This window comes from Oratosquilla oratoria, chromosome 5, assembly GCF_046742065.1.
Source record: "Oratosquilla oratoria isolate Oo_2021 chromosome 5, ASM4674206v1, whole genome shotgun sequence".
NCBI lineage: Eukaryota > Metazoa > Arthropoda > Malacostraca > Stomatopoda > Squillidae > Oratosquilla > Oratosquilla oratoria.
The window spans coordinates 31,786,723-31,809,224 of record NC_134781.1 but is presented as its reverse complement, the minus strand read 5'-3'; the positions used below and the strand labels follow the sequence as shown (position 1 = coordinate 31,809,224).

Genomic DNA, 22,502 nt, shown 5'->3' with positions numbered 1-22,502 from the left:
GAGAAATAAGAAGAAATGAGGTGCAAACTACTTTGAAAGTGATGGAAGTAGGTAAGGGAAAAGGGAACAAATGTAAGTGTAGTAGTTTCAGAGGGATCAGCTTGTTGAGTGTAGTTTGGAAGGCATATGAGAGGGTTTTAATTGAGAAGTTAAGAGAGGGACAGAGGGAGTAATTGATAAGGAGCAGTGTGGGTTTAGGGAAGGTAGGGGTTGCGTGGATCAGATTTTTGTGGTAAGACAGATATGTGAGAAAGCTTTAGGAAAAGGTAAGGGTGTTTCTTAGGCCTTTATGGGTTTGGAAAAGGCTTATAACATGGTAGACAGAAACCCACTATGGGGGGTATTGCGGATATATGGGATTTGGGGGAAAGCTGTTAAGAGTAGTCAAGAGTTTTTACAAGAATAGTTCTGTGTTAAAATTAGAAATGGGGAAAGCGAGTGGTTTGAGGTAAAGGTGTGACTGCCTGCGCTTGTGGCAGGGTCAGAGGAGGCATTAAGGGAGTTAGTGACGGATTTTGGGAAGGTATGCGACAGGAGTAAGTTAAAGGTAAATGTGGGTAAACGTAAGGTGACGAGAAGTATAAGGAGAGAGTATGGCAGTGAGACGTAAGTAAGTCTTAAAGAAGAGAGGCTGGAGGAAGTGAATAGCTTTAGGTATTTGGGATCACATGTGGCAGGAGAGGGAGGAATGGAGGTGGAAGTGAATTCTAATCTGAGAGAAGCAAGTAAATGCTTCAGGGGATTAAAAAGTCATGAAAAATAGGCATTTGAGAATAGATGCAAAGAGGAGACTATATGAAGGGGTGATTATACTGACGGCACTGTATGGTGCAGAGACTTGGAATTTAAGAGAGGCTGAGAAGAAAAGATTAAATGTGTTTGTGATGAAATGTCTGAGAAGCATGGTAGGGGCTATAAGGTTGAATAGAGCGAAAAATGAGGAGGTGAGGAGGAGAGCTGGGATAGAAAAGAAGGTAGACAGGGCTGATGAAAGAGTATTGCAATAGTTTGGACACATAGAAAGAGTGAATGAAGAAAGATTAGTAAAAGAGGTGTGGAAGGCAAAGGTGGAGAGAATGAACTTGAGGGGACGACCGAGGATGAGATGGATGGATGGGATGAAAGGGATGTTGAGCAAGAGGGGAATGTCTACTGAACGAGGAAGGGAGAAGGTAGGGGATAGGGATGAGTGGAGATTGACTGTATATAGATGATACTGTGATGCATGGAAGTGAGTGGATGGGGGATGGGGGTGTTAGGAAGTGGTTATGTATGAATGATATTTTGACGCAGCCCGAAGGGATCTCTCCCCGTCTTATTTTTTTCTGCATGAAGGGACGGAGAGGTAGGGGGGGGGGCCTCAATTAAATGAAGCGGCTTTGCTGTGGATATGTTGTGTCTTGCTGCATTGCTTCTGACCCAGGGCAGTGGGCGGGATACAGGAATGACCCATCATCCATGAAGAACTAAGATGAGAGGGAGGAGAGGGTGGTGGGTGAGATTGAAATGGGTGGGAGCGGGTACTTGTCTTTTGACTTGGTTACTTCCTTTGTAAGGGGGAAAACCTTTGTTATATAGACAGATATATCCATTACTACGTGTCCTGCCCTGTTGTCTTGATATGATGACTTTGTCTGTATCACAAGGGTTCCTCTCACCTTATGGTCGTAGACTCTGTTTATGACGTGCTGTTTCCTCCTGGGATTGGCGGCACTGGGCGAAAGGATCTTGGTTTTACAGTAAGGACCCGGAGGAGGATCCTTCAGCTGACAGAGCTTCTGGAAGAACACACCCCGCATGATGATGGCCAGAAAGCACTTCGGACACTTCACCCTCAGGTTACCCGTGCTTAAGGAGACAGAGGTGTGGCTGTCGAGGATGAGGCCAGTTCCGCAGGCTGGACAGTGGTTTCGAACTCGTGATGTAATGCAGACAGTGACTGTGGGGATTCCCTGTTATCCGAGCGCATGGTGGTAGCAACAGGCGAAGTACCGAGAAAAGAGAAAATAAGATATAATGGGGAACTTGGAGCGTATTAACATAGATATAATAACACACACACACACACACACACACACACACACACACACACACACACACACACACACACACACACACACACACACACACACACACACACACACACACACACACATACACGCATATTTTTCAGGGGGCAGGATAAATGAAATTATGAAATCAATTACCTTTTCTTTGGTGACGTTGTCTATCTCAGATACCATATGGACACTTTCACTTGTTTTCGTTGGAGGATCAACCACACTTTGGCGAGGATTTTCCAGAGTTTCACCCAAACGGTCCTGAGAATTTAGAGGATCTCGTGGAGCTTGAGGGTCTTGAAGATCCTCAGACTTTTGGCTTCCGGTATTCTCTTTGTCTTCTCCATCTTCTGACTGGAGCAATGGTTTTGGGTATGCCTCCTGATACATCTGTTTCTTCTCATTCTGGAGGTCACCTTGAAGATCATCAGGGGTCTGGGGGCTGTATCTTCCATACAAGCTCTTATATCTGGATGTGGAACGAAGGGCATACCTTCCCTGGACTGTTGAAGAAGACCTTGTCTTTACACTTGATTGGCTCGGAGGATTTCTAGAAGGGATGTAACTGTCAGAATCTTTGATTTTCTTTTTCGTGTAGGATGATTTTCTTGAAGTGCCTCTTGAACCACCCTTTCTTCGTCGCGTCTGTTGGTATCTTCCTTGATCTCTGTCGCTGACCTGCTGAGGCTTCCCCCCGCGAGATTCGAAGTTTTGATTTTCCTCGGACCCTGTGCATATAAAAAGTAAGGATGGTAAATAAATAGATACATAATCGTATATATTTAGTCCTTTTATATATTGACGACAGTGTTGACATCATCCGGACAAACTTACCTTCGTAGAATTCTTCCTTATTAAGATATGAGCGCCTTCTGGTAGACCTGGGTGTTCCCGCTTTGGATGGTTCCATGAATGAAACACTTGGCAGGGTTTCAAGACACGGCAGACTTTTATCACTCTCATAATCACTTGGATATGTGAAGCCCTGATGGTCATAACTGTTATCGTTTACATCGTTGTAACCGTTACATAACTCTGACGACGTGTTGTCACTATTTCTTTCAAACGAAGTCTCCACTTCCTTATTCTCAGTTCCAGCATCCCTCTCCAACTGTAACAAAGCCTCATGTGTGGTCTTTTCTTCGACATTCAGTGAACCACCATCCCTTGAATTTGTAGATAGATTTGCTATCTGTTGGGGCTCGCATTCCCTCGAAATATCTCTGAGATCAATGTTTTCTGAATCGAAAGGGATGGAGAAAGGCTCCATAGTTTTATAGGTTCTTCCTCTTTTGATTTGTTTTTTGGAATCGAATCTAGTTCGGGTCTCAAACACCTCTGGGAGTCCTGTGAGATTTCGCAAATTTGTTTGGTCCTCCCGCACGCTGGTCCTCGGTGATTCAAACTGGGGAGATGGGGTTTCGTGACTATCAGTTTTAAGTTCTCTTAAATCGACAATTTCTTCTCGCCCCATCATTTTGTCAGTTGTTGTATGTTCTCTCGGTTGGTCATTTTCTTGCTCTGCTAATATATCAACTAATCTGGACTTGGTTGATGTGTCATTTTCGTGGTCTGACAACCTATCAGTTTCATTGTATACCATCGGTGTGTCATCTTGGTGTTTTGTCGATTTATCATCTTCGTCATGTTCCGTCAATCCTCCAGGTTCATGCCTGACCAATTCATTAACATTCTCAAACTTAGCTGGCATACCTAAGTCTCGTTTCGTTAATCTGTCGACTTCCTCGCATTCCACATACTGGTCACTTTTGAGTTCAGTTGATTCGCTGGCTGCATTGTGCCCCTCTGGTGTGTCAACTTCATATTCCATTAAGTCGTTTAAGTTCTCGTGTTCCGACAATACTTCATCTTTGTGTTCAGTCCAGTTGTCAGCTTTCAAGGGTCCTAAAATGGTATCACCTTCGTGTTCATAAAAATTTTCATGTTCTGTTGATGCGTCAACTTTCTTAATATCTTGGTCTGTCAACTTGTCTGTTTTCTTTTGCTCCTTTGATGTCTCATCTTTGCGTTCCACTGACTCGTATTCCATTGGTGCGTGAAGTTTGCATTCTGACAGTGTAACTTCACCGTGTACTGTCGATGCATCATCTACGTGTACTGCCATTTCATTAACTCCCTTATGTTCTATTGATGCTTCAACTTCACATTCCGCCACTTGGTTAGCTTCCTTGTATCCCGCCGATGCGTCAGCTCCGTGCACTAGCAAGTGACCAACTTCATTGTGTTCCATACATGGATCGACTTCGCTTTCCGTCACCTCATCAACTTTAGAAGCTGTTGATTCAATATTCCCATGTCTAACCAACTGATGATTTTCTGAAACTCCAGCAGATTCATAAACTTTGTGAGTTTTCGCTTCAGTTTCCTCACGTCTCGTAGGCTCATCATCTTGGATACCTACTGGGTCAATTTCGTGACCTGTCGAATCCCAAGCTTCTTCGAGTCGCATGGGGTTATCAACTTCGTAACCTAACGGTTCCTCAACTTCTCTGAATCTTCTTGAATCTTGTACTTTGAGTCTCACTGAGGCCTCGACTTCTTGATCTACCGACTCCCTAATTTGTTCCTGACCTACCGAGTCATCAATTTTGACTTCTATCAGATTTCTAACTTCATGATCTGTCAATTTACCAACTTCTTGTTCTGTCAATTCCTCAATGTCATGTCCTATTGCGTCATGAACTTCATGATCTTTCGCATCACCGTTTTCTTGTTGGCCTATTGGATGATCATTTTCGTGGTCTACTGAATCCTTAACAATATGTTTTTTCGCGTCTTCAACATATTCTACTGAATCCTCAATTTTGTGATCATTCAAATGATCATTTTCGTAATGTCCTGTCAAGACAATGTCTTTGTCATCCACTAAACCATCGACGAAGTCATCTTTCGATTCCCCATCATGTTCTATGAATTCTTCGATTTTATGGCCCCTCAATTGATCATTGCCGTGTTGTCTTGTCGAGGTATGAGGTTTGTGATCATCTGATTCCTCGATATCATATTGTATTGAATTCTCACCTTTGTCACTTGCTGATTTATCGGGTGCATCACTTGTCGAGTCTTTATGATCCTGATCTATCAACTCGCCCCCATCCACTATCGAATCACCAAATCTAAGTGGCGTGGGCACAATTTCCTCTTGACAAACAATGAGACTCATGGTGTCATAATCAACTCTATCATTTACTGACTTTTTTATCTTTTTATTTATTGCTGATTTAACTTCATGTGCGAAAACCCTTTTTACTTCCATTGATCTATCATCATCTACAGATCCAACTGAATCTATGTTGAGTCTCGGTGACTGATCATTTCGTTTCAGAAAATGAAGAGATTGGTCAACTTTAAGGGACTTCAGCGATTCACTAATTTCATCTTGTGCCATCAATTTATCATCTTCTGTGGTAATCGTCGATCTCTTAATTTCCCCGTGTCCTATAGATTTATCTAGGTTTTCAAATTTCATTGGCTCATAAAGTTCTTCTTCCTTCGCCAATTCATCACTCTCGGATCTTAATGATTCCTCACCTTCCTCGATGCTTTTCAATTTATCTTCGATTTCCTTTAGTTCACCTTCCTCTTGTCTTGACAACTTATTATTTTCTCTCGACCTCTTTTGTTTACCAGCCTCCTCTAGTCCCGTCAGTTCATTATGCTTTTTGGATTTGTGTAATTCTTCACCCGCTTCACGTTTAGCCAACTCACCTTCTTCATGTCCCGTTGATCCATCAACTTCATCAATCCTTCTCGATTCATCTTCAATTTTTAGTTTATTAGCTTCCTCTTGTCCAGACATCTCATTATTTTCTCCGGGTCTTTTCCGTTTACCTGCCCCCTCTTGTCCCGTTAGTCCATCATACTCTTTGGGTTTGTGTAATTCTTCACCCACTTCACGTTCCATCAATTCACCTTTTTTATATTCCATTGATCCATCAACTTCATCGATCCTTCTCGATTTCTCTTCGATTTTTAGTTCATCCGTTTCCTCTTGCCCTGACAACACTTCCTCTTGTTCCATCAGACCATCATACTCATTGGGCTTGTGTAATTCTTCACCCACTTCATGTTCCACCAACTCGCCTTCTTCGTATTCTGTTGATTCATCAACTTCATCGATCCTTCTTGATTTATCTTCGATTTTTAGTTCATCCGCTTCCTCTTGTCCTGACAACTCATTACTTTCTCTGGGTCTTTTCTGCTTACCAATTTCTTCTTGTCTCGCCAGTCCATCATACTCTTTGGGCTTGTGTAATTCTTCACCCGCTTCATGTTCCATCAACTCGCCTTCTTCCATTGATTCGCCATCTTCATCGAGTCTTCTCAATTCATCTTCGATTTTCTTTAGTTCATCAGATTCCTCTTGTCCTGACAACTCATTATTTTCTCTGTGCCTTTTCTGTTTACCAACCTCTTCTTGTCCCATCTGTCCATTATGCTCCACGGGCTTTTGTAAGTCTTCATCCACTTCATCTTCTACCAACTCACCTTCTTCATATTCCGTTGAATTATCGACTTTCTCCTGTTTTGTAGTGTCACAAATCTCTTTGTGTCTCATTGATACATCATTTCCATCACGTTCTGTCAAATCATAAAACTCGATGGGCATCGCTGATTTATCACCTTTGGATCCCCCAGCTTTTCTAGGTCTCACCTTTTCATAAACTATTTTTGTTTTTGCGTAGTCACTTTTATGTTCTGCCCAATAATCAACTGCTTTTATTGCCATGGACTCGTTAATCTGCTGGGAATGCAAGAATTCATTAACTTTGTCTCCCGTCGATTTTCCCCTTTTGCGCATCACCGAGCTGTAATTTTCTTTGTCCCACACTGAACTTTCATTTTCTTTACACTCCAATGAATCAACCTTATCATAGGGCAATGCGTCAACTTTGTATATCGATGCATCTTCATTCCCCTCCTTTTCCTCCTCACGACTGTAGATTTCTGGTGAGAAGAACTTACTTTCTTTCTCAAAGCCTTCGGAACTGTCTGCGAGATAAAATAGCTCCTCATAAAACTTGGTCACGCGAGACTTCTCTTTTGGATTTGTAGAGCTATCAGCAGCAGCTATTTCCAAAGTAGACATGGAAACCTGGTCAAATTCAGCGACATCATGTGCCGTCGGGTTCGAATAGCACTCTTCCGTATTTAAAAACTTCCTGGCGTTCTGACCTAGATGGGATTTTTCAGTTTTGCACTCATAACACGCATGACACCTTTTGCGGCCTTTTTTCAATTTCTTCGAATCAATCTCAAGCACCTTATTGCGCTTTTGAACGCGGCTGAATGACATGTTGGCGTTCAGACTTTTTGAATGTTCGTTAGTCTTGTCAACGGAACATACCGCATCTTTTTGCTCAAGATCCCTAAAGTTCATTGACTTCATTAGTGCCTCTTCTTTTATTTCACAACAGATGTGCTTCTTTACATCCATAGCTTTGACGGTCATTAGCATATCTCTTGGATCAGACTTGATATTTTTATGGTCACCTATGTCAATTTTTGTTGATTTGTTTGTCGTTTCGTACTCCTCATTCGAACATGAGACCTCTGCATATTCAATGATGGGGCACCCTTCTTTTCCAGTTGTTATTTCTAAATCTTCACCTTGTATATCTATACATCGCCTTCCTTCGCATGGCATTCCTTCTTCAGCCACACATTCCACTTCTTTTAGTTGTTTGGCTGAGCTACTATCATCAAGTAAAGAAAAATCTTTATCCTTGGTAGTGGACATTTTCAACTCATTATTTGATAGATGTGTATCATGTCTTATATCAACAATATTCTTTGTTTCAGAAGATATTGGGAGACTTTCAGCATGTACAAGATCCTCTTCTCCCAAAGTAGTCTGTTTGGAACATTTCTTTAAAGTTTCCTTTCTTTTCGATGAAATTAACAGTCCATTCGTAAATGTGTTGGCATTCTGCATTCCTGTTTCTGACGTACATTTTGGCAAAGAGTCCTCTTCTCTATTACAATGGTCAGGGTGTGCATATTTTGAATGATATCTGCATTTAGACTTATTTCTGTTTCTCTCCGAACAAATAATTTTGTCTAAGTAATTCTCTCCTTCAGTGATAGGCCAGTCCAAATTCACAGCATCGAAGCTCGTATCATTGTTGTCTCTCGTACCTTGAATGGATTTTAAAACTTTGGTCAAAGATTTTGTTGAACTATTTTCAATATCAGTTTGTGATTTACCCTTAAACCTGTTTTTAAAATCTTCTGAAGGACTGTGGCATTCAATACTCCTTTGAGGAGGAGGATGATGATGATGATGATGATGACACCCTTTGCCTCTGTCAGTAGTAGGTTTTTCGCTTCTTCTACTGCGACTACTGGAGGAATATCCTCCTTTTCCCGTCATTTTATATGTACATGTTCTTTGCCGAGGGGGTGAGATCGTGCTCTCTCTAAGATGTTGTAAAGAGCTGTGTTTCGAGGCTGAAGTCTGTCGAAGAGGGGAGAATCTCGATGCAATATCAAAATGTTCAGGTAAAGTATACCTTGGAGGTGATGGTCTATTCGAGGGTGTCCAATGAGGAGATTTACAACTCTTTCTTGATTTGTTTGATTTAGACCTCCGTAGTGACTTGTGCTTGGAGAAAACATTGTGACTAGAACGATGACTCCTCCTCATCGGCGACTTATGCTGAGGTTCTCTGGCACATGAGAGCGATTTTTGTGAGTCTACGCTCTGCCGAGACGCCCAGCTGTACCTTGAAGGCGGTGAACCATGTCGAGAAGTGGAAGAACAGCTCGAGAGTGATCTGTGTCGACAGGGAGATCTGTCTCTCGTTGGTAAGATACTCCTGGGAGGCAACTTGTGCTGACTTGAAGACCTGTGTCTCGTCAACAAGCTACATCTAGATGGTGACCTATGGGGAGAACCCTGTCTCATTGGAGATTCGGATCGAGGAGAAACGCTTCCCGAAATTCTGTTCCGAGAAGGACAGTCGTATTTTGAGCTTAAATAGCATTTGCAAAGTGATCCGGAACATGAGTTTGAACTCGTTTTTGTGAACGATACATGTCGAGGAGGTGATCTGTGACTTGGGGGAGAATTGTGTCTTGAAGGTGAGTTCTGCGGATGTCGATTATTCAAGGGTGCTTTCTGATCAGGTGGGGAGCAGTTTCTTAGCGAGGCACTTTTATTCAGAGACCCAGTAACTGCACAGTCTTCGAATATTGGACTTGAACCACACCTTTTCGGGGAACCTTCCCTTGAAGAATTAATTTCCTCCGTAGAAGAGGAACAAGAGTAACAACTGTTATCATCGGGAGACATTTTCCGCCTATGGGTGGATTCTTTAATCGACAGCGACGGTCGATATAATGGAAGCGAACTTGTGTTCAACTCTCTTCTCGATGGGTAACTTTGCCTTCTGGATTTTTTACTTTCGACAGGCGAGATGATCTGGCAACAAGATTGGCAGCGTAAACGTTTCTGTCTCACATCCTGTGTCGAGTGTCGCTTCTTGCGGGAATTGTGGGAGAAATTTCTCTTCTGAGTGTAGTCATCATCTTCTTCTTGGGTCTTATGTTTAACTGTGTTTCGAGAACCGTGTTTACCTGTAGAGGACGACGGTAGGGATTTCAAAGGTTCCTGCATTAGAATGGATAACAATCGGTTTTCTTTTGGTAGTGCAGGCTGTGTATTGCATGGTTGGTTTGATTTACATTCATTTTCATGCAAATTAGTTTTACTGTCTTTTTGACCTACTTCCAGAACTTCACTCTCTTCCTGCTCTTTCGAAACTACTGATTCTGAAGTATGTGAAGGGCATGATGCTGGTTCATCTTTGAAAAATAAATCAATGTATTTCAGCTTGTCTAGATAACACTGGTATCTCATTTCTAGGTTCCTGACTCTTGACCTGTTATTGTAATGTTTTCCAAGGACGTAATACGATGTCTGGTTTGAATCATCTTGTTTGCTGTCTTGTGCTTTGTCGTCCTCTTCGTCTGTGTAGGGACTGAGGCTGCCAAGACTATTTACTTCCGCAAGTGACATTAACATCTTTTCTTTTACCATAAGTGTTTCATCGTTGTCACTATCTGCTGTGCCAGTCTCGCACTTTTTGGATGGAGAGTCAACTTTGTTCGAGGATCTTTCGACGTACCAAGTTCTCAGAGGAAGATTTCGGGTTTGATTATGTCTACTTGGGCTCAAAGACATTTCACTTTGTTTTGTTTTGGGTGCATCGCGGTACTTAAAATCTTCGCCCTGTGGCTGATTAGTTTGTTTTTCACAATTAGGGAAGTACCAATCGCTGGGTAGCTTCTGTTCTATTTCCATTTCTTTTTCAACGGCGAGTTTCTTCTCTAGCACCGTTAGTTTATCAGTCAATTTTTGCCTGTGTATCATCATTTCACTTTTATCGCTTAAATCATCTTCCTTCGGCATTTTCAAGTTTCCATTGCAGTGGGTACCTTCTGCGGAGGATATGTCTGTGGATTTCCTTGCTTGAGTAAGAGGGAATTCCGCCCTAGCTAATGAAAAAGTTTTTCTATGCTTAATGTTGAATGATATTTTTGATCTATTCTGATTAATAATGTCTTGTTTCAGAGAATCCATATTTTGCGATTCTGATACGCATTCTATACTTTCCTCAGTCTTGAAAACTGCGTTACTAACTGAGACACCTAAACATGACTTGCTCTGGGAATCTCTGATGCCACTGTTGTTATAAACTTCTTCAGTGTCCTTCATTAGATCCTGTGACGTGGATGAGACCTTATCTGAGTCACCATCAGACCTATCACGATTTGCATCCTTTTGACTCACGCAGTCATTGATGGACATTTTACTGCGCCTAATTCCAACTTCACGGAACGTGACTTTCTCAGAACCCGGTGGAGATTTTGGTTTTGTCATATTGATGGCTTGGGCTAACATAGCCCGAAGATTTCCTCGTCTTTTTGACAAAACGAACGTTTTCCTAGTGTCAGTGGATGAAATATTTTCTCTTGGCGGATTGCTGGCATTAGCGTTCGTGTCCTTATCAAGTAGTAATGACGTATTCTTCTTCGATGCTCTGACGTCACTGCGATTTCTGTTTTCATGGCTGTCTTTGTTTGCACTGCATTCTAAGCCAGCCGTTCGTTTTGGTTCCCGATGAATGTCTTTAGAATTACCTTGCTCCTTAGAAACTTTTGGTAAATCTTTAGTTGTTTTTTTCTGGCAGGATACTCGAAGTCTTGGATCTCGACAAATTTCATCGGTGTTATTATTTACGCTGAATTGTTGTCTTTGGTACTCGTAAATTGAAGCCTTGTGAGAGGAATCAGAGCTTCCTGGCTTGTTAGTGTCTGCCTTTTCAGGATTTGTTGCACCCGTTACTGAGTCTGGTAGTGTAATTTCAATAAGACCACGGTTTTTGAAAGGATAACTGTTTTGGTTATCTCCATTTGAATCATGACGTTTTCTATTATCAAGAACTCTACTCTTTGGCTGGATCTTATCTGCTGAGCTCTCTGATGACGAACATATCCTAGAATACCCTTTATCTTCTGATGAACTTTCCTTTTCATAATTCGTGGAGTCTTGCCATGGACTAAGATGCCACTTGATGGTTGCATCGGACGGAGTAGCTTGAGTTTGTTGGTATTGTTGGACGTGTGGTGCACTGGAAGACCACATGGTATCCATGTCGCCATTTGATGGCAAAACAGGTGGCCAAGGATGTATCATGTTATCTCCGGGCACTGTATGGAAAGGCCAGGAAGATTCTGCTGGGGCATCTGGTTTCATTCCTGCTGACCACACGGATGTATTCGGATAGAGTTGTTGCTGAGAAGAGACCAACAATGCTCCTGTTCTGTCAATCTCCGGAGTGTTACAGTGCCAAGCTGGTCCTATGCTTACATTGTTTGACACTGTAGAGGGCCAACTAATGTCTGTGGTGCATGAAGGATAGCAATTTGCTGGATTTTCTACGTGTTCCATAGTTGTACCGGGAGGAACACTGCTACCAAGAAATGTCGAACCAAGATTGCAATCTATCACAGGAGCTTGTAATGCAGTCTCACTGTTACGTCTATTATAATTTGAATATACTTTATCACAACCATTTTCTTTTAGTTTTTTAGGAACTGAACTGTCTCCCCTTTCCTCGTCCCATTTTCTCTTCTCCACCCCCGTTCCCCACTCGTCCATATTCATTAAATTTTCATCTGCAGAGCTTGTTTTTTGTAAGGTGCAGTTTTGTCCTGGAGAGTCCACATCATCTTCTTGTATGAACGGGTCATATAGTTCCTCATCAACAGTGTTCCACATTACATTCTCTAGTTGTTGGACATTATTTGTTTTCTCTGCGTCTGATCTATGCTGATTCGAACTGATTTGATTTACTTTTTGACTCTGGTTATTGTCGGAGTCTTCTTTTTGCCTAAGTTGATCATATTCACTCTGTGTTACAGTGCATTTGCTATACCTAAACATTTTTGAGTGTTTCATGCTTGTCACGTGCAACGAAAGTTCTGGTCTGGTCGCAAACTTCAAATGGCAAACTTGACAGGTGAGATGATACTTGCAGTGGTAGAAGCAATGCTTCAACCAGCTGCTCTTGGAGATGAATAATTCGCTACACGATTTACACTGGAACACAGACCATGTCCCACGGGAGGACGGCTTCTTCCTACAGGATTTATCATTCTTTTCGAAATTCAGGTTGTTCTGCATGGCGGGATTCTCCCTCCCACAACTATCTCCACCCTCGGAAGACATTAGGTTCTGCTGGAGTGACGAGAGGCAGAATCTAAGGGCTGAGCCGGGTGATTGTGTTTGAAGCCATTGCAGGACAGGGTCGGTGGAATTAGCTGAGAGCTGGTTGGTGAAAGGTGGAGGGAGAGTGAGTTGACTACTTAGCGATGAGTTGCTGGCTAATGAGAAAGCGGCAGCCAAAGGAAAGCAGCCGGAAGGGTTGACGAAGGGCACGTTAGGTGTAAATTGACGCAGGTACCAGTTTGCATCGATTCCGGGACCATTGCGCCCGGAAACGCGGTTCATACTGAAATAGAAAATAAAAAGAAAAGATATAAAAATCATTGTAATCACAAGTCAGAATGGCTTTGGTATGCTGGCAGCCCACTCTTTCAACTGAAAATGAAGTGCGGGTATTCAAAATGGGTGAGTATTCATCCTGGGATGAAGAGAGTCAATGCTGATAAGTTTTGTCACTACTTTCGGAAATGCTCACTGAAGAGTTGCCTCTGTTGGATCTCGTTAACGATTTTTTTTTTTTTTTTTGGGGGGGGGAGGAATTAGAGGCACCATCTGATTATATAACTGTAAAAAACTTTTTCCTATATAATAGGGGATCCCGAGTCTAACCCAATTCCACCCTTCAAAAAAAAAAAAAAAAAAAAAAAAATTGGCGAGGCATAGTTCCTATAGAGTAGGACCTGAGTGCTAGAGCGGATTTATCCTCACTGTTCATATGGTAAATATGAAGAAGTAACCTCCACATCACTTATAATAATTGGGGCAGATGAGAACATCCCTTTAGGCCGTGTATTCCTCAATATGTCCATAATATTCTATTGTTCATTCCTATTATTTACACCCTTCCCTGTTTGATAGTGTGTGTGTGTGTGTGTGTGTGTGTGTGTGTGTGTGTGTGTGTGTGTGTGTGTGTGTGTGTGTGTGTGTGTGTGTGTGTGTGTGTGTGTGTGCGTGTGATTCACATTGGTCTTTGGATCACGTGTTGGACTCGTGATCGACAGCAATTTTCCCTCCCGGAAGAGAGCTCGTATGACCGATGTATGGGTAATGCTATGACCTTACACGCACACACATCCCGAACTCCCCGCCCACGAGAGTTGAAGTAACGACTCGAAGCACAGCGATACTGAAATAATTTCAGCCTTGGGCAGGAGTCGAACCAGGTACCGCCGGTACCGCCTTACTGATATCTGGAACTCTACCAACCGCGCCATCGATTGTGTGTGTGTGTATTTACCTAGTTGTATTTACCTAGTTCTATTTACCTATTTGTATTTTACGGAAAGGGGAGCTATGCTCGTGATGTCCCGTCTTCATATCTCATTTTATCTATACTGTTTTTAAATTCATGTATTGTTTTTGCACACACCACTTTCTCAACTAACTTGTTCCAAATGTCTATTACTCTGTGGGGAAAGCTGTTCTTTTTCAGGTTTCTTCTATATCTGTCTTTCTTGGTTTTCTTTCCGTGTCCTCTTGTATTTCTACTATCCCATTTTATTTTATCTCTATCAATAGTTTCTATGCCTTTCATGATTCTATAAATAGTTATCAAGTCTCCTCTCTCTCTTCTTTGCTCTAATGTCTGTAGCTCAAGTTTTGCTAGTCTCTCTTCATATAATAGTTCTGAGAGTGTTGTTGCTAATTTTGTAATTGCTCTTTGTATTCTATCAAGTTTTATTATACATTTCTTTTTTCGTACTTGGTGACCACGTCGTCGCTGCATATTCCAATCTTGGCCTTATCAAAGTGACTAGTATTTTCTTCACCATTTCTTCGTCCAGGTATGTAAACGCCACTTTGATTGTTCTTATTGAATTATAAGTTTCTCCAAAAACTTTGCCTATATGTTTCTCAGGGGACATATTATTCATAATAATGACTCCCATGTCCTTCTCATTTTCTATTTTTTTATTTCTTCTTCTCCCAATTTATATGATCCCACTATTCTTTTTTTGTTTCTTCAAATTTCATTATATTACAATTCTTGATATTGAATTCCATCTCCCACTTCCTACTCCATTCCCATACATTATTGAGATCACTGTAGCGACTCACAATCTTCTTCAGTGTTCACTTTTTTCAACAATTTTGCATCATCCGCAAAGAAGCTCATATAACTTTCAGTTCCTTTATCAATATCATTAATATATATAGCAAACATTATTGGGGCCAGAACTGTTCCTTGTGGAACCACTTATCACTTCATCCCAATTAGAGTGTTTGTCTCTTATCACCAGTCTCATTTTTCTTTCATGCAAGAAGTCTTCCATCCACTTCAATAGTTTGTCCTGTATTCCTCCTGCAGTCTCTAATTTCTTAAGCAACTTCTTATGTGGCACATTATTAAAAGCTTTTTTCCGATCTAGAAATGCACAATCAGCCCACCCATCTCCTTCTTGTATTACATCTATTAGTCTTGAATAGAAACACATTAAGTTTGTGACGCATGAACGTCATTGTCTAAATCCAAATTGCCTTGGATTTAGTACTTTTTTTCCAAATGCCTTACCCATCTAATTTTGATCATTCTTTCACAAGTTTTAGCTATCGTACTTGTAAGAGAGACCCGTCTATAGTTAGTAGGGTCTTCTTTGTTTCCCCCTTTATATATTGGTACTATATTTGTTCTTTTCCAATCTTCTGAATTTTTTTCTTCTTTCAATGAACTGTTTATCAGATTATGTATTTTGTCTGCTAGTTCATTCCTGCATTCTCTTAAAATCCAGCTTGCCATTACATTTGGACCATGGGATTTTCTGACATCAAGATTACTCAAGTGATTCATTATTTCATTTATCCCTTTGGTCTTTTAACTCCCTACATCTTTTGTTGTACCATCACTTTATATACTCTTTTTCTTGCTTTTGTCTTGGAACATACTTTTCCACTCATTTATAATTTTTTTGTAAAAATATTCCATATATCTTCTACTGTTGTTTCCTCTTTGTGTATTTTTTCCCAGTCAGCTTTTTGAAAGATTTTTTTTATTCTATTAAAAAAAATTCATGCATCAATCTTCCCTTTCTATATTATTCGTTTTTTTTTTTGTGTGTGTATTTTTCCTCATTTAGTTCCAGTTCAACATATATGTGGTCACTTTTACTTATTGGAGTCTTATATTCAATCTTATCCACTATTTCGGGTTCTGATGTGATTATAAGGTCCAGTCCCAATGGTTCTTCCTCATTTCCCTACCTAGTATTCTCTTGTATCCATTGCGTCATTGCATGTTCTATAATCATATCAAGTAGTACATTTCCCCATAGGTTGTCTCCACCCAGCAGATTTCTTTACAATTAAATTCACCCATTATAACTATTCTTCCTCCATCTTCCATAATCTTATCTAGTGTTATCCTTGTGTCTTCTAATATATTTTTGTGTTCCTTCTCTTCCCACGAAGCCATTTGTGTTCCTGCTCTTCCCATCCCTGTCCTCCACTTCCATCATAATCATCTCTACTCTATTCTTTCCATATGTGACATTCCTTACATTTATAGCCTTTATAGTCAGGAACATAGTTCCACCCCTTTGTTTTACCTCTCTGTTTCTAGTCCAATAATTATATGCACCATGTCCTATACTGTTGGGTGGTAGTGGACCTTTCAGTTTTGTCTCTACAATTCCCATTATGTCTGGTTCTTTTTCCTTCAGATTATCATTCAGTTTGTTCAAGCCTGTTATTAAGCCATCTATATTTGTGTAAGATTCTTTTAATTTTTATGCTACTTCCATCGTGTTTTCTTTTTCCCTTCTATTTTTCTCTGCTTTTAACCATTTCCTCACTTTCATATTCACTACTCTCCAATAGAATTTCTCTTTTTCTGACTCTGTTCTTTCTCGTTTTTTTTTTTCTTAGCTTCTAGTCTTTTTGTTTTTCCTCCTCTCTTTCCTCTTTATTCATTTCTCTTTTTATCCATACCTGTTTATATTGATCACTGTCTGCTAGTTTTCCTGTTTTTGCTAAGATATTCTCTGCTGTTGTTTGTGACCTGAATCTAACCTTAATTGGTCTGGTCTTATCTGTATTGTATTTCCCTAGTCTATGTATTTCTTCTATTTCTTTCCTTATTTCTGGTTCATCTTCTTGAACAACTTTTAATATCTTATTCACTTTTTCTTTTTCTTCCTTTATTCTTGTAGTCCTATTTAGATTATACTTCTCTTTCATCCCTAATATAATTATACATTTCTTTTTTTCCGCTAAGTCTTTTACTGTATTCTCCTCCTCTCTCATTACTTTAATAACTGTGTCCATAGTTTGTTCTTTCATCTGCTATTCCATTAAACCTCTAAATTCCACTTTATTGTTCTCTTGTACTTTTTTCCAACCACTTATCTCTTTTGCTATGGACTCTTTATTCTCTTTATTACTCCTCTTCAATTCTTCATTCTCATCCTTTACTTCTCTTAACTGTCTTTTTAATTCTACTATTTCTTTAGTTAGGTTTTGATTCTCCTTCTTTAGTTCTTCCAGTTTATCAACTCTCTTAGTAATCAACTTTATTTGGTTAAACTTAGCTTCCCAATTTCCATTCATTTCTTTTAGTTTCTCCTCTAGATTTACTAGTCGGGGGAGGTTGTCATTTCCTCCCTCATTAAATCCATGAAAATAGTTATCTTCACCTTCCTTTGCTCTGCTCTTATCTATCTTTCGAATTTTTTCCACATCGACTTCACCACTATCGCCAGGCCGTCTTTTGCTGACATGCCGTCTGATTTCCTGGGCCCTATTTTCCCCTTCCTCATTTCCTTCCATTTTCCTCAGTAATCACTCCCCTTCTCCTTTTTCTTCACCTTCCCACTACACCACGAGCTTTCCCCTTCCCTATTAATACAACACAGGTACTTCCTTGTCGTTGTGATCATCGAAATTTGAAGATATCACCGGAGTCCAGACTTCGCTGCCACCCCGACCGACGTGTGTGTGTGTGTGTGTGTGTGTGTGTGTGTGTGTGTGTGTGTGTGTGTGTGTGTGTGTGTGTGTGTGTGTGTTCACCTCGGATCTGCTGCAGCCTCTTATCGAGACAGACAGACACCACCCTACGGCAGTGAGCTCAGAGCTCATTATTAGCAGATCTCTGGGTAGGTCTGAGACCACTCACACTCCACACACCGGGAATGCAAGGTCACAACTCCTTGACTAACGTCCCGTACCTACTCGCTGCTAGGTGAACAGGGGCTACACGTGAAAGGAGACAAACCCAACTTGTCTCCGCCCGGCCGGGGAATCGAACCCCGGTTCTCCGGCTTGTGAGGCCAGTGCCTTACCAATACGCCACCGGGCCGTGTGTGTGTGTGTGTGTGTGTGTGTGTGTGTGTGTGTGTGTGTGTGTGTGTGTGTGTGTGTGTGTGTGTGTGTAACAATACTAATAATAAAGTGTTTATAATCTGACAATGAAACAGAGATACACTGACAATATACAGTTTGAGGCGTGTAGAATAGAAATGGGAAAATGCTTGCGTCATGCGTAAGCCATTTTGCCTCTTAATATCAAGAACCATATTTCCGCACTAATGAGATGTACCATTTACCCATTTCTATTCTAGACGCCTCATATGTCTAATATCAGAACTAGTGTAATTTAAGTGAATAATGTGCAGGGCGTTGTTGTTCGCATATTATGGTGGCACTGTGTGTGTGTGTGTGTGTGTGTGTGTGTGTGTGTGTGTGTGTGTGTGTGTGTGTGTGTGTGTGTGTGTGTGTGTGTGTTTGCGTATGTGTGTATATAAGTGTGTGTGTGTGTGTGTGTGTGTGTGTGTGTGTGTGTGTGTGTGTGTGTGTGTGTGTGTGTGTGTGTGTGTGTGTGTGTGTGTGTGTGTGTCAAACTAAAATGGCTACAAATTCAGCCTTCTAGTCAAGGTCAGCTTTGTGTTCCGTGGTTGATAGAAACAGGGTTTCATTTCGATGAGCGCAATGGCTCTACCACTCCAGGATACAAAGATCAACATCGTACGTCCGCTATTGTTGTTATTCGTAGATCCCGACGTATAAGACTATGGATATGAATAAGGAGGGAGGGAGGAGGAAAAAGAAAAGGAGAATAAAAAGAGAGAAGAGGAGAAGATAAGAGGGAAAAGGAGGAAAAGGAAGAAATGGAAGAGCAAAAATAACGAGAGAATATGCCACTCACGGTAAATGAAATATTCTATTGGTCTTGATGTTTGCTTACGATACACTTGGTTAACGTGTCGTAGGTCCAGAGTTGTGTGCACAGGCAGACACTTGTGCACCATCACTTATCATATAGATGGACTGGGTCAATGCAATAACACAATAGATTTGACTCACTGCCAGAGTGAAAGAACCGAGGATCAAATTTAGTGGTTGTAATGGACCTACGAATACTATACTGTAATATACAGAATTCCATTCTTACCATCGGGAAAAAAAATGTACCAGTCGTGTCTGACACAGGGCCTGTTAACGGAGTACAGCCTCAACCAAAACTTTTCGTACACCTTCCGGATTTCAATACTCAAAATAAAACTTTCATGGAGATTACTAAACATAATTTTGTAACACCCTGTACTGTAAACCAATCATCATATTGAAGATCATAACAAACAATCAGTAGCGAACATTATATTTACAAAGAAACAACCACGTGTGCTCACAGACTTGTGTGAGCAGCTGTTCAAACAATACTGATTATCTACAGGAGATAAGGCTCCGTCCCACGCCACCATCCATGAGGTCTCGATCGGGCATCGGACAAAAACTGTTGTATTTATGTGTTATTGTTGCTTTGCAAGAATTGTATTAGAGGTCACTCCAAGAAAAAAAAAATATATATATATATATATATATATATATATACAGACGTGTATATATATATATATATATATATATATATATATATATATATGCAGAAAGATCACTAAAACTACACGTGATCCCCAAATTTTCCTGGTAACCACTAAGGAAATAGGGAGGAAATGGTAATTCCCAAGCGCTTTCGTGTTATTCATGTCTTCAGGGGAATACAGAAAAGTTGGTGTTACAAAGAGGTTTAAAAGTTATACACTAGGAAAGGAAGTGACAAAGTACAAAAAGTCACAAGATTATTCACTAGGAAAGGAACTGGCATATTACAAAAAGTCACAAATGAAGAAGAATAAATCTTAGTACAAAAAGTCACAAATGAAGAAGAAATCTTAGAGAGCAGCACAATTTTGGTCACTTACAACCTGATTACAATTTTGTTAATGATAAAATGATCTAATTTATAAATGTCATTACTGATATTAAGATTAGAAACTTCAGAATGTTTTATAACACTACTTTCTATTATGTTACTATTGACAATGAATTACAAGAAATAATAACGGAGGGATTAGTCCAATTAATACAATGATTGAAATTTTTCATGTGAACAAATAGAGCATTGGATTCTTGTGCAGTTTTAACACTACAAGCACCTGGCTTACGCCAGCCCTGGCTACGCCAGGGGTGCTTGGCCTTCGGCAAGACCCGCTGCGCGGATCGCTCGCTTCGCTTTCGTGTTACACGGGCAGTTCTAATCTTTAATTGTTGGTCTCTGTCATAATAAAAGTATAGGACCAAATACGAATTATCATTTCTCCGTTTCGGCGCCCCTGGAAACGGACAGAGGCATTGTGTCCAACGTGCAACCTTGACCACGATTGGGGTACTTTCTTTTAAATGTCTTGAACCTACGCTCTAAATAGTACAACTGGTATTGCCTGTGTCCTCTTCCACCATTACCTCAAAAAATTTTGTAGCCAGCGTAATAGTGCTTTTTGAAATTTTCTACAACCTCGGAAGAAATACGAACACCAAGAACTTCGAGATCTTCGAGACCTTCCAGAAGTTCGAGACCTTCCAGAACTTCGAGACCTTCCAGACCTTCGAGAACTTCGGCACTTTCGAGAACTTCGGCACCTTCGAGAGCTTTGGCACCTTCGAGAACTTCGGCACCTTCGAGAACTTCGGCACCTTCGAGAACTTCAACACCTTCGAGAACTTCGGCACCTTCGAGAACTTCGGCACCTTCGAGAACTTCGGCACCTTCGACAACTTTGGCGCCTTCGAGAACTTCGGCGCCTTCGAGAACTTCGGCGCCTTCGAGAACTTCGGCGCCTTCGCGAACTTCGGCGCCTTCGAGAACTTTGGCACCTTCGAGAACTTCGGCACCTTCGAGAACTTCGGCACCTTCGACAATTTCGGCACTTTCGAGAACTTCGAGAACCTCGACACCTTGGAGAACTTCGGCACCTTCGAGAACTTCGTCACCTTCGAGAACTTCGGCAGCTTCGAGAACTTCGACACCATGGCTTAACGATGATCGTTCTTTACTCAACGATGATCGTCCACGGCTCAACGATGATCGTCCATTGCAAAACGATGATCGTTCAGGGCTCAACGATGATCGTCCATGACTCAACGATGAGCGTCCATGGCCTAACGATGATCGTCCACGGCTCAAGGTTGAGTCGTCGAAATCGAAATTAGTCGATCGATCGAATCGAAAAAAAAGTCTGACAGAAAGACAGACAGACACGAAACCGCTTTTATTTATAAGACAACAAAAATTTACGATGAAATGACTTTATTGATTCCTTGATGGAGAAATCCTTGCAAGTTTGATATAACGTTGGAAATTTAGCGGCATGTTCTCGTTTTAAAAACACAACTTGCTTTTTATTTTTCGACAGGTGCTGTTTTGTTATTTTTTTCGTTTCTGTAACCCATTTCCAAAAATGGCGGTTTCTTCGTTTCATTACTGCTGAAGTTTCAGGCATCTTTCACAGGTTGAATGTACACGTGCCCTTGATATCACGTCGGGCCCTGCCAAAAAAATCGAATAGACCTTTACTCTCGGACAGGGGTCAGCATGTCCGCATTCTGCCGGGTTCTGACGGATTGGGAAAAACGATCGGGTCACAGATTTTTAGTAATAGAGATATTTATGTTGTTTAATTCTAGTTGATAGTTCTTTGCCCGTTTGTCCAATGTGAAAAGTATTACATTGGACAAACAGCGCTCTAATGGGCAATTTTTTTTTGCTGTGTCTATTAGCGTGAAGTGGTGGGGAAGCACCAGGTGGGAGAAAGTATTTGTTGTTGTTGTTGTTGTGTGTGTGTGTGTGTGTGTGTGTGTGTGTGTGTGTGTGTGTGTGTGTGTGTGTGTGTGTGTGTGTGTGTGTGTGTGTGTGTGTGTGTATGTGTGTATGTGTGTGTGTGTGTGTGTGTGTGTGTGTGTGTGTGTGTGTGTGTGTGTGTGTGTGTGTGTGTGTGTGTGTGTGTGTGTGTGTGTGTGTGTGTGTGTGTGTGTGTGCGTGTGTGTTTGTGCGCCTCATGCATTTGTTCCATCAACCGCCAGGCGATTTCATTCAGTCAAGGCAAACCGCTCTCTAACCCCCTACACCTTTCACGACGGGCTCAAAGCCCGTGGGAGTGATACTTCACTCAAAAAAAAAAAAAAAAAATCACCCCCCCCCCCGTCCCACACGTATTGGCGGAAGGAGAGGAGAGATTTTTCTTCTTTTTTTTTGGGGGGGGGAGGGGTAAAGGTAACCCAACAACTTCACCCTCACCCTACCCCCAACTCCTCACTCCTTCCCCCAACTCCCCCCCCCACACACACTCACTCTTCCCAACACCAATTGCATCTAAACGTTTGTTTTATTCAAGGAAGTATTCTAAACGGCTGAAAACCTCTTT

At 41.2% G+C, this 22,502-nt stretch overlaps 1 protein-coding gene across 1 annotated transcript in view; it reads right to left on the bottom strand.

Annotated features, from left to right (window-relative positions):
- LOC143025444 (uncharacterized) overlaps positions 1-22,502 on the bottom strand; it is a gene marked incomplete in the record, with an annotated part of 110,280 nt that overhangs the window by 4,082 nt on the left and 83,696 nt on the right. Inside the window, 3 exon segments of the mRNA XM_076185115.1 lie at positions 1,659-1,952; positions 2,208-2,788; positions 2,895-13,099. Coding sequence (XP_076041230.1) covers positions 1,659-1,952; positions 2,208-2,788; positions 2,895-13,098 — 11,079 coding nt within the window.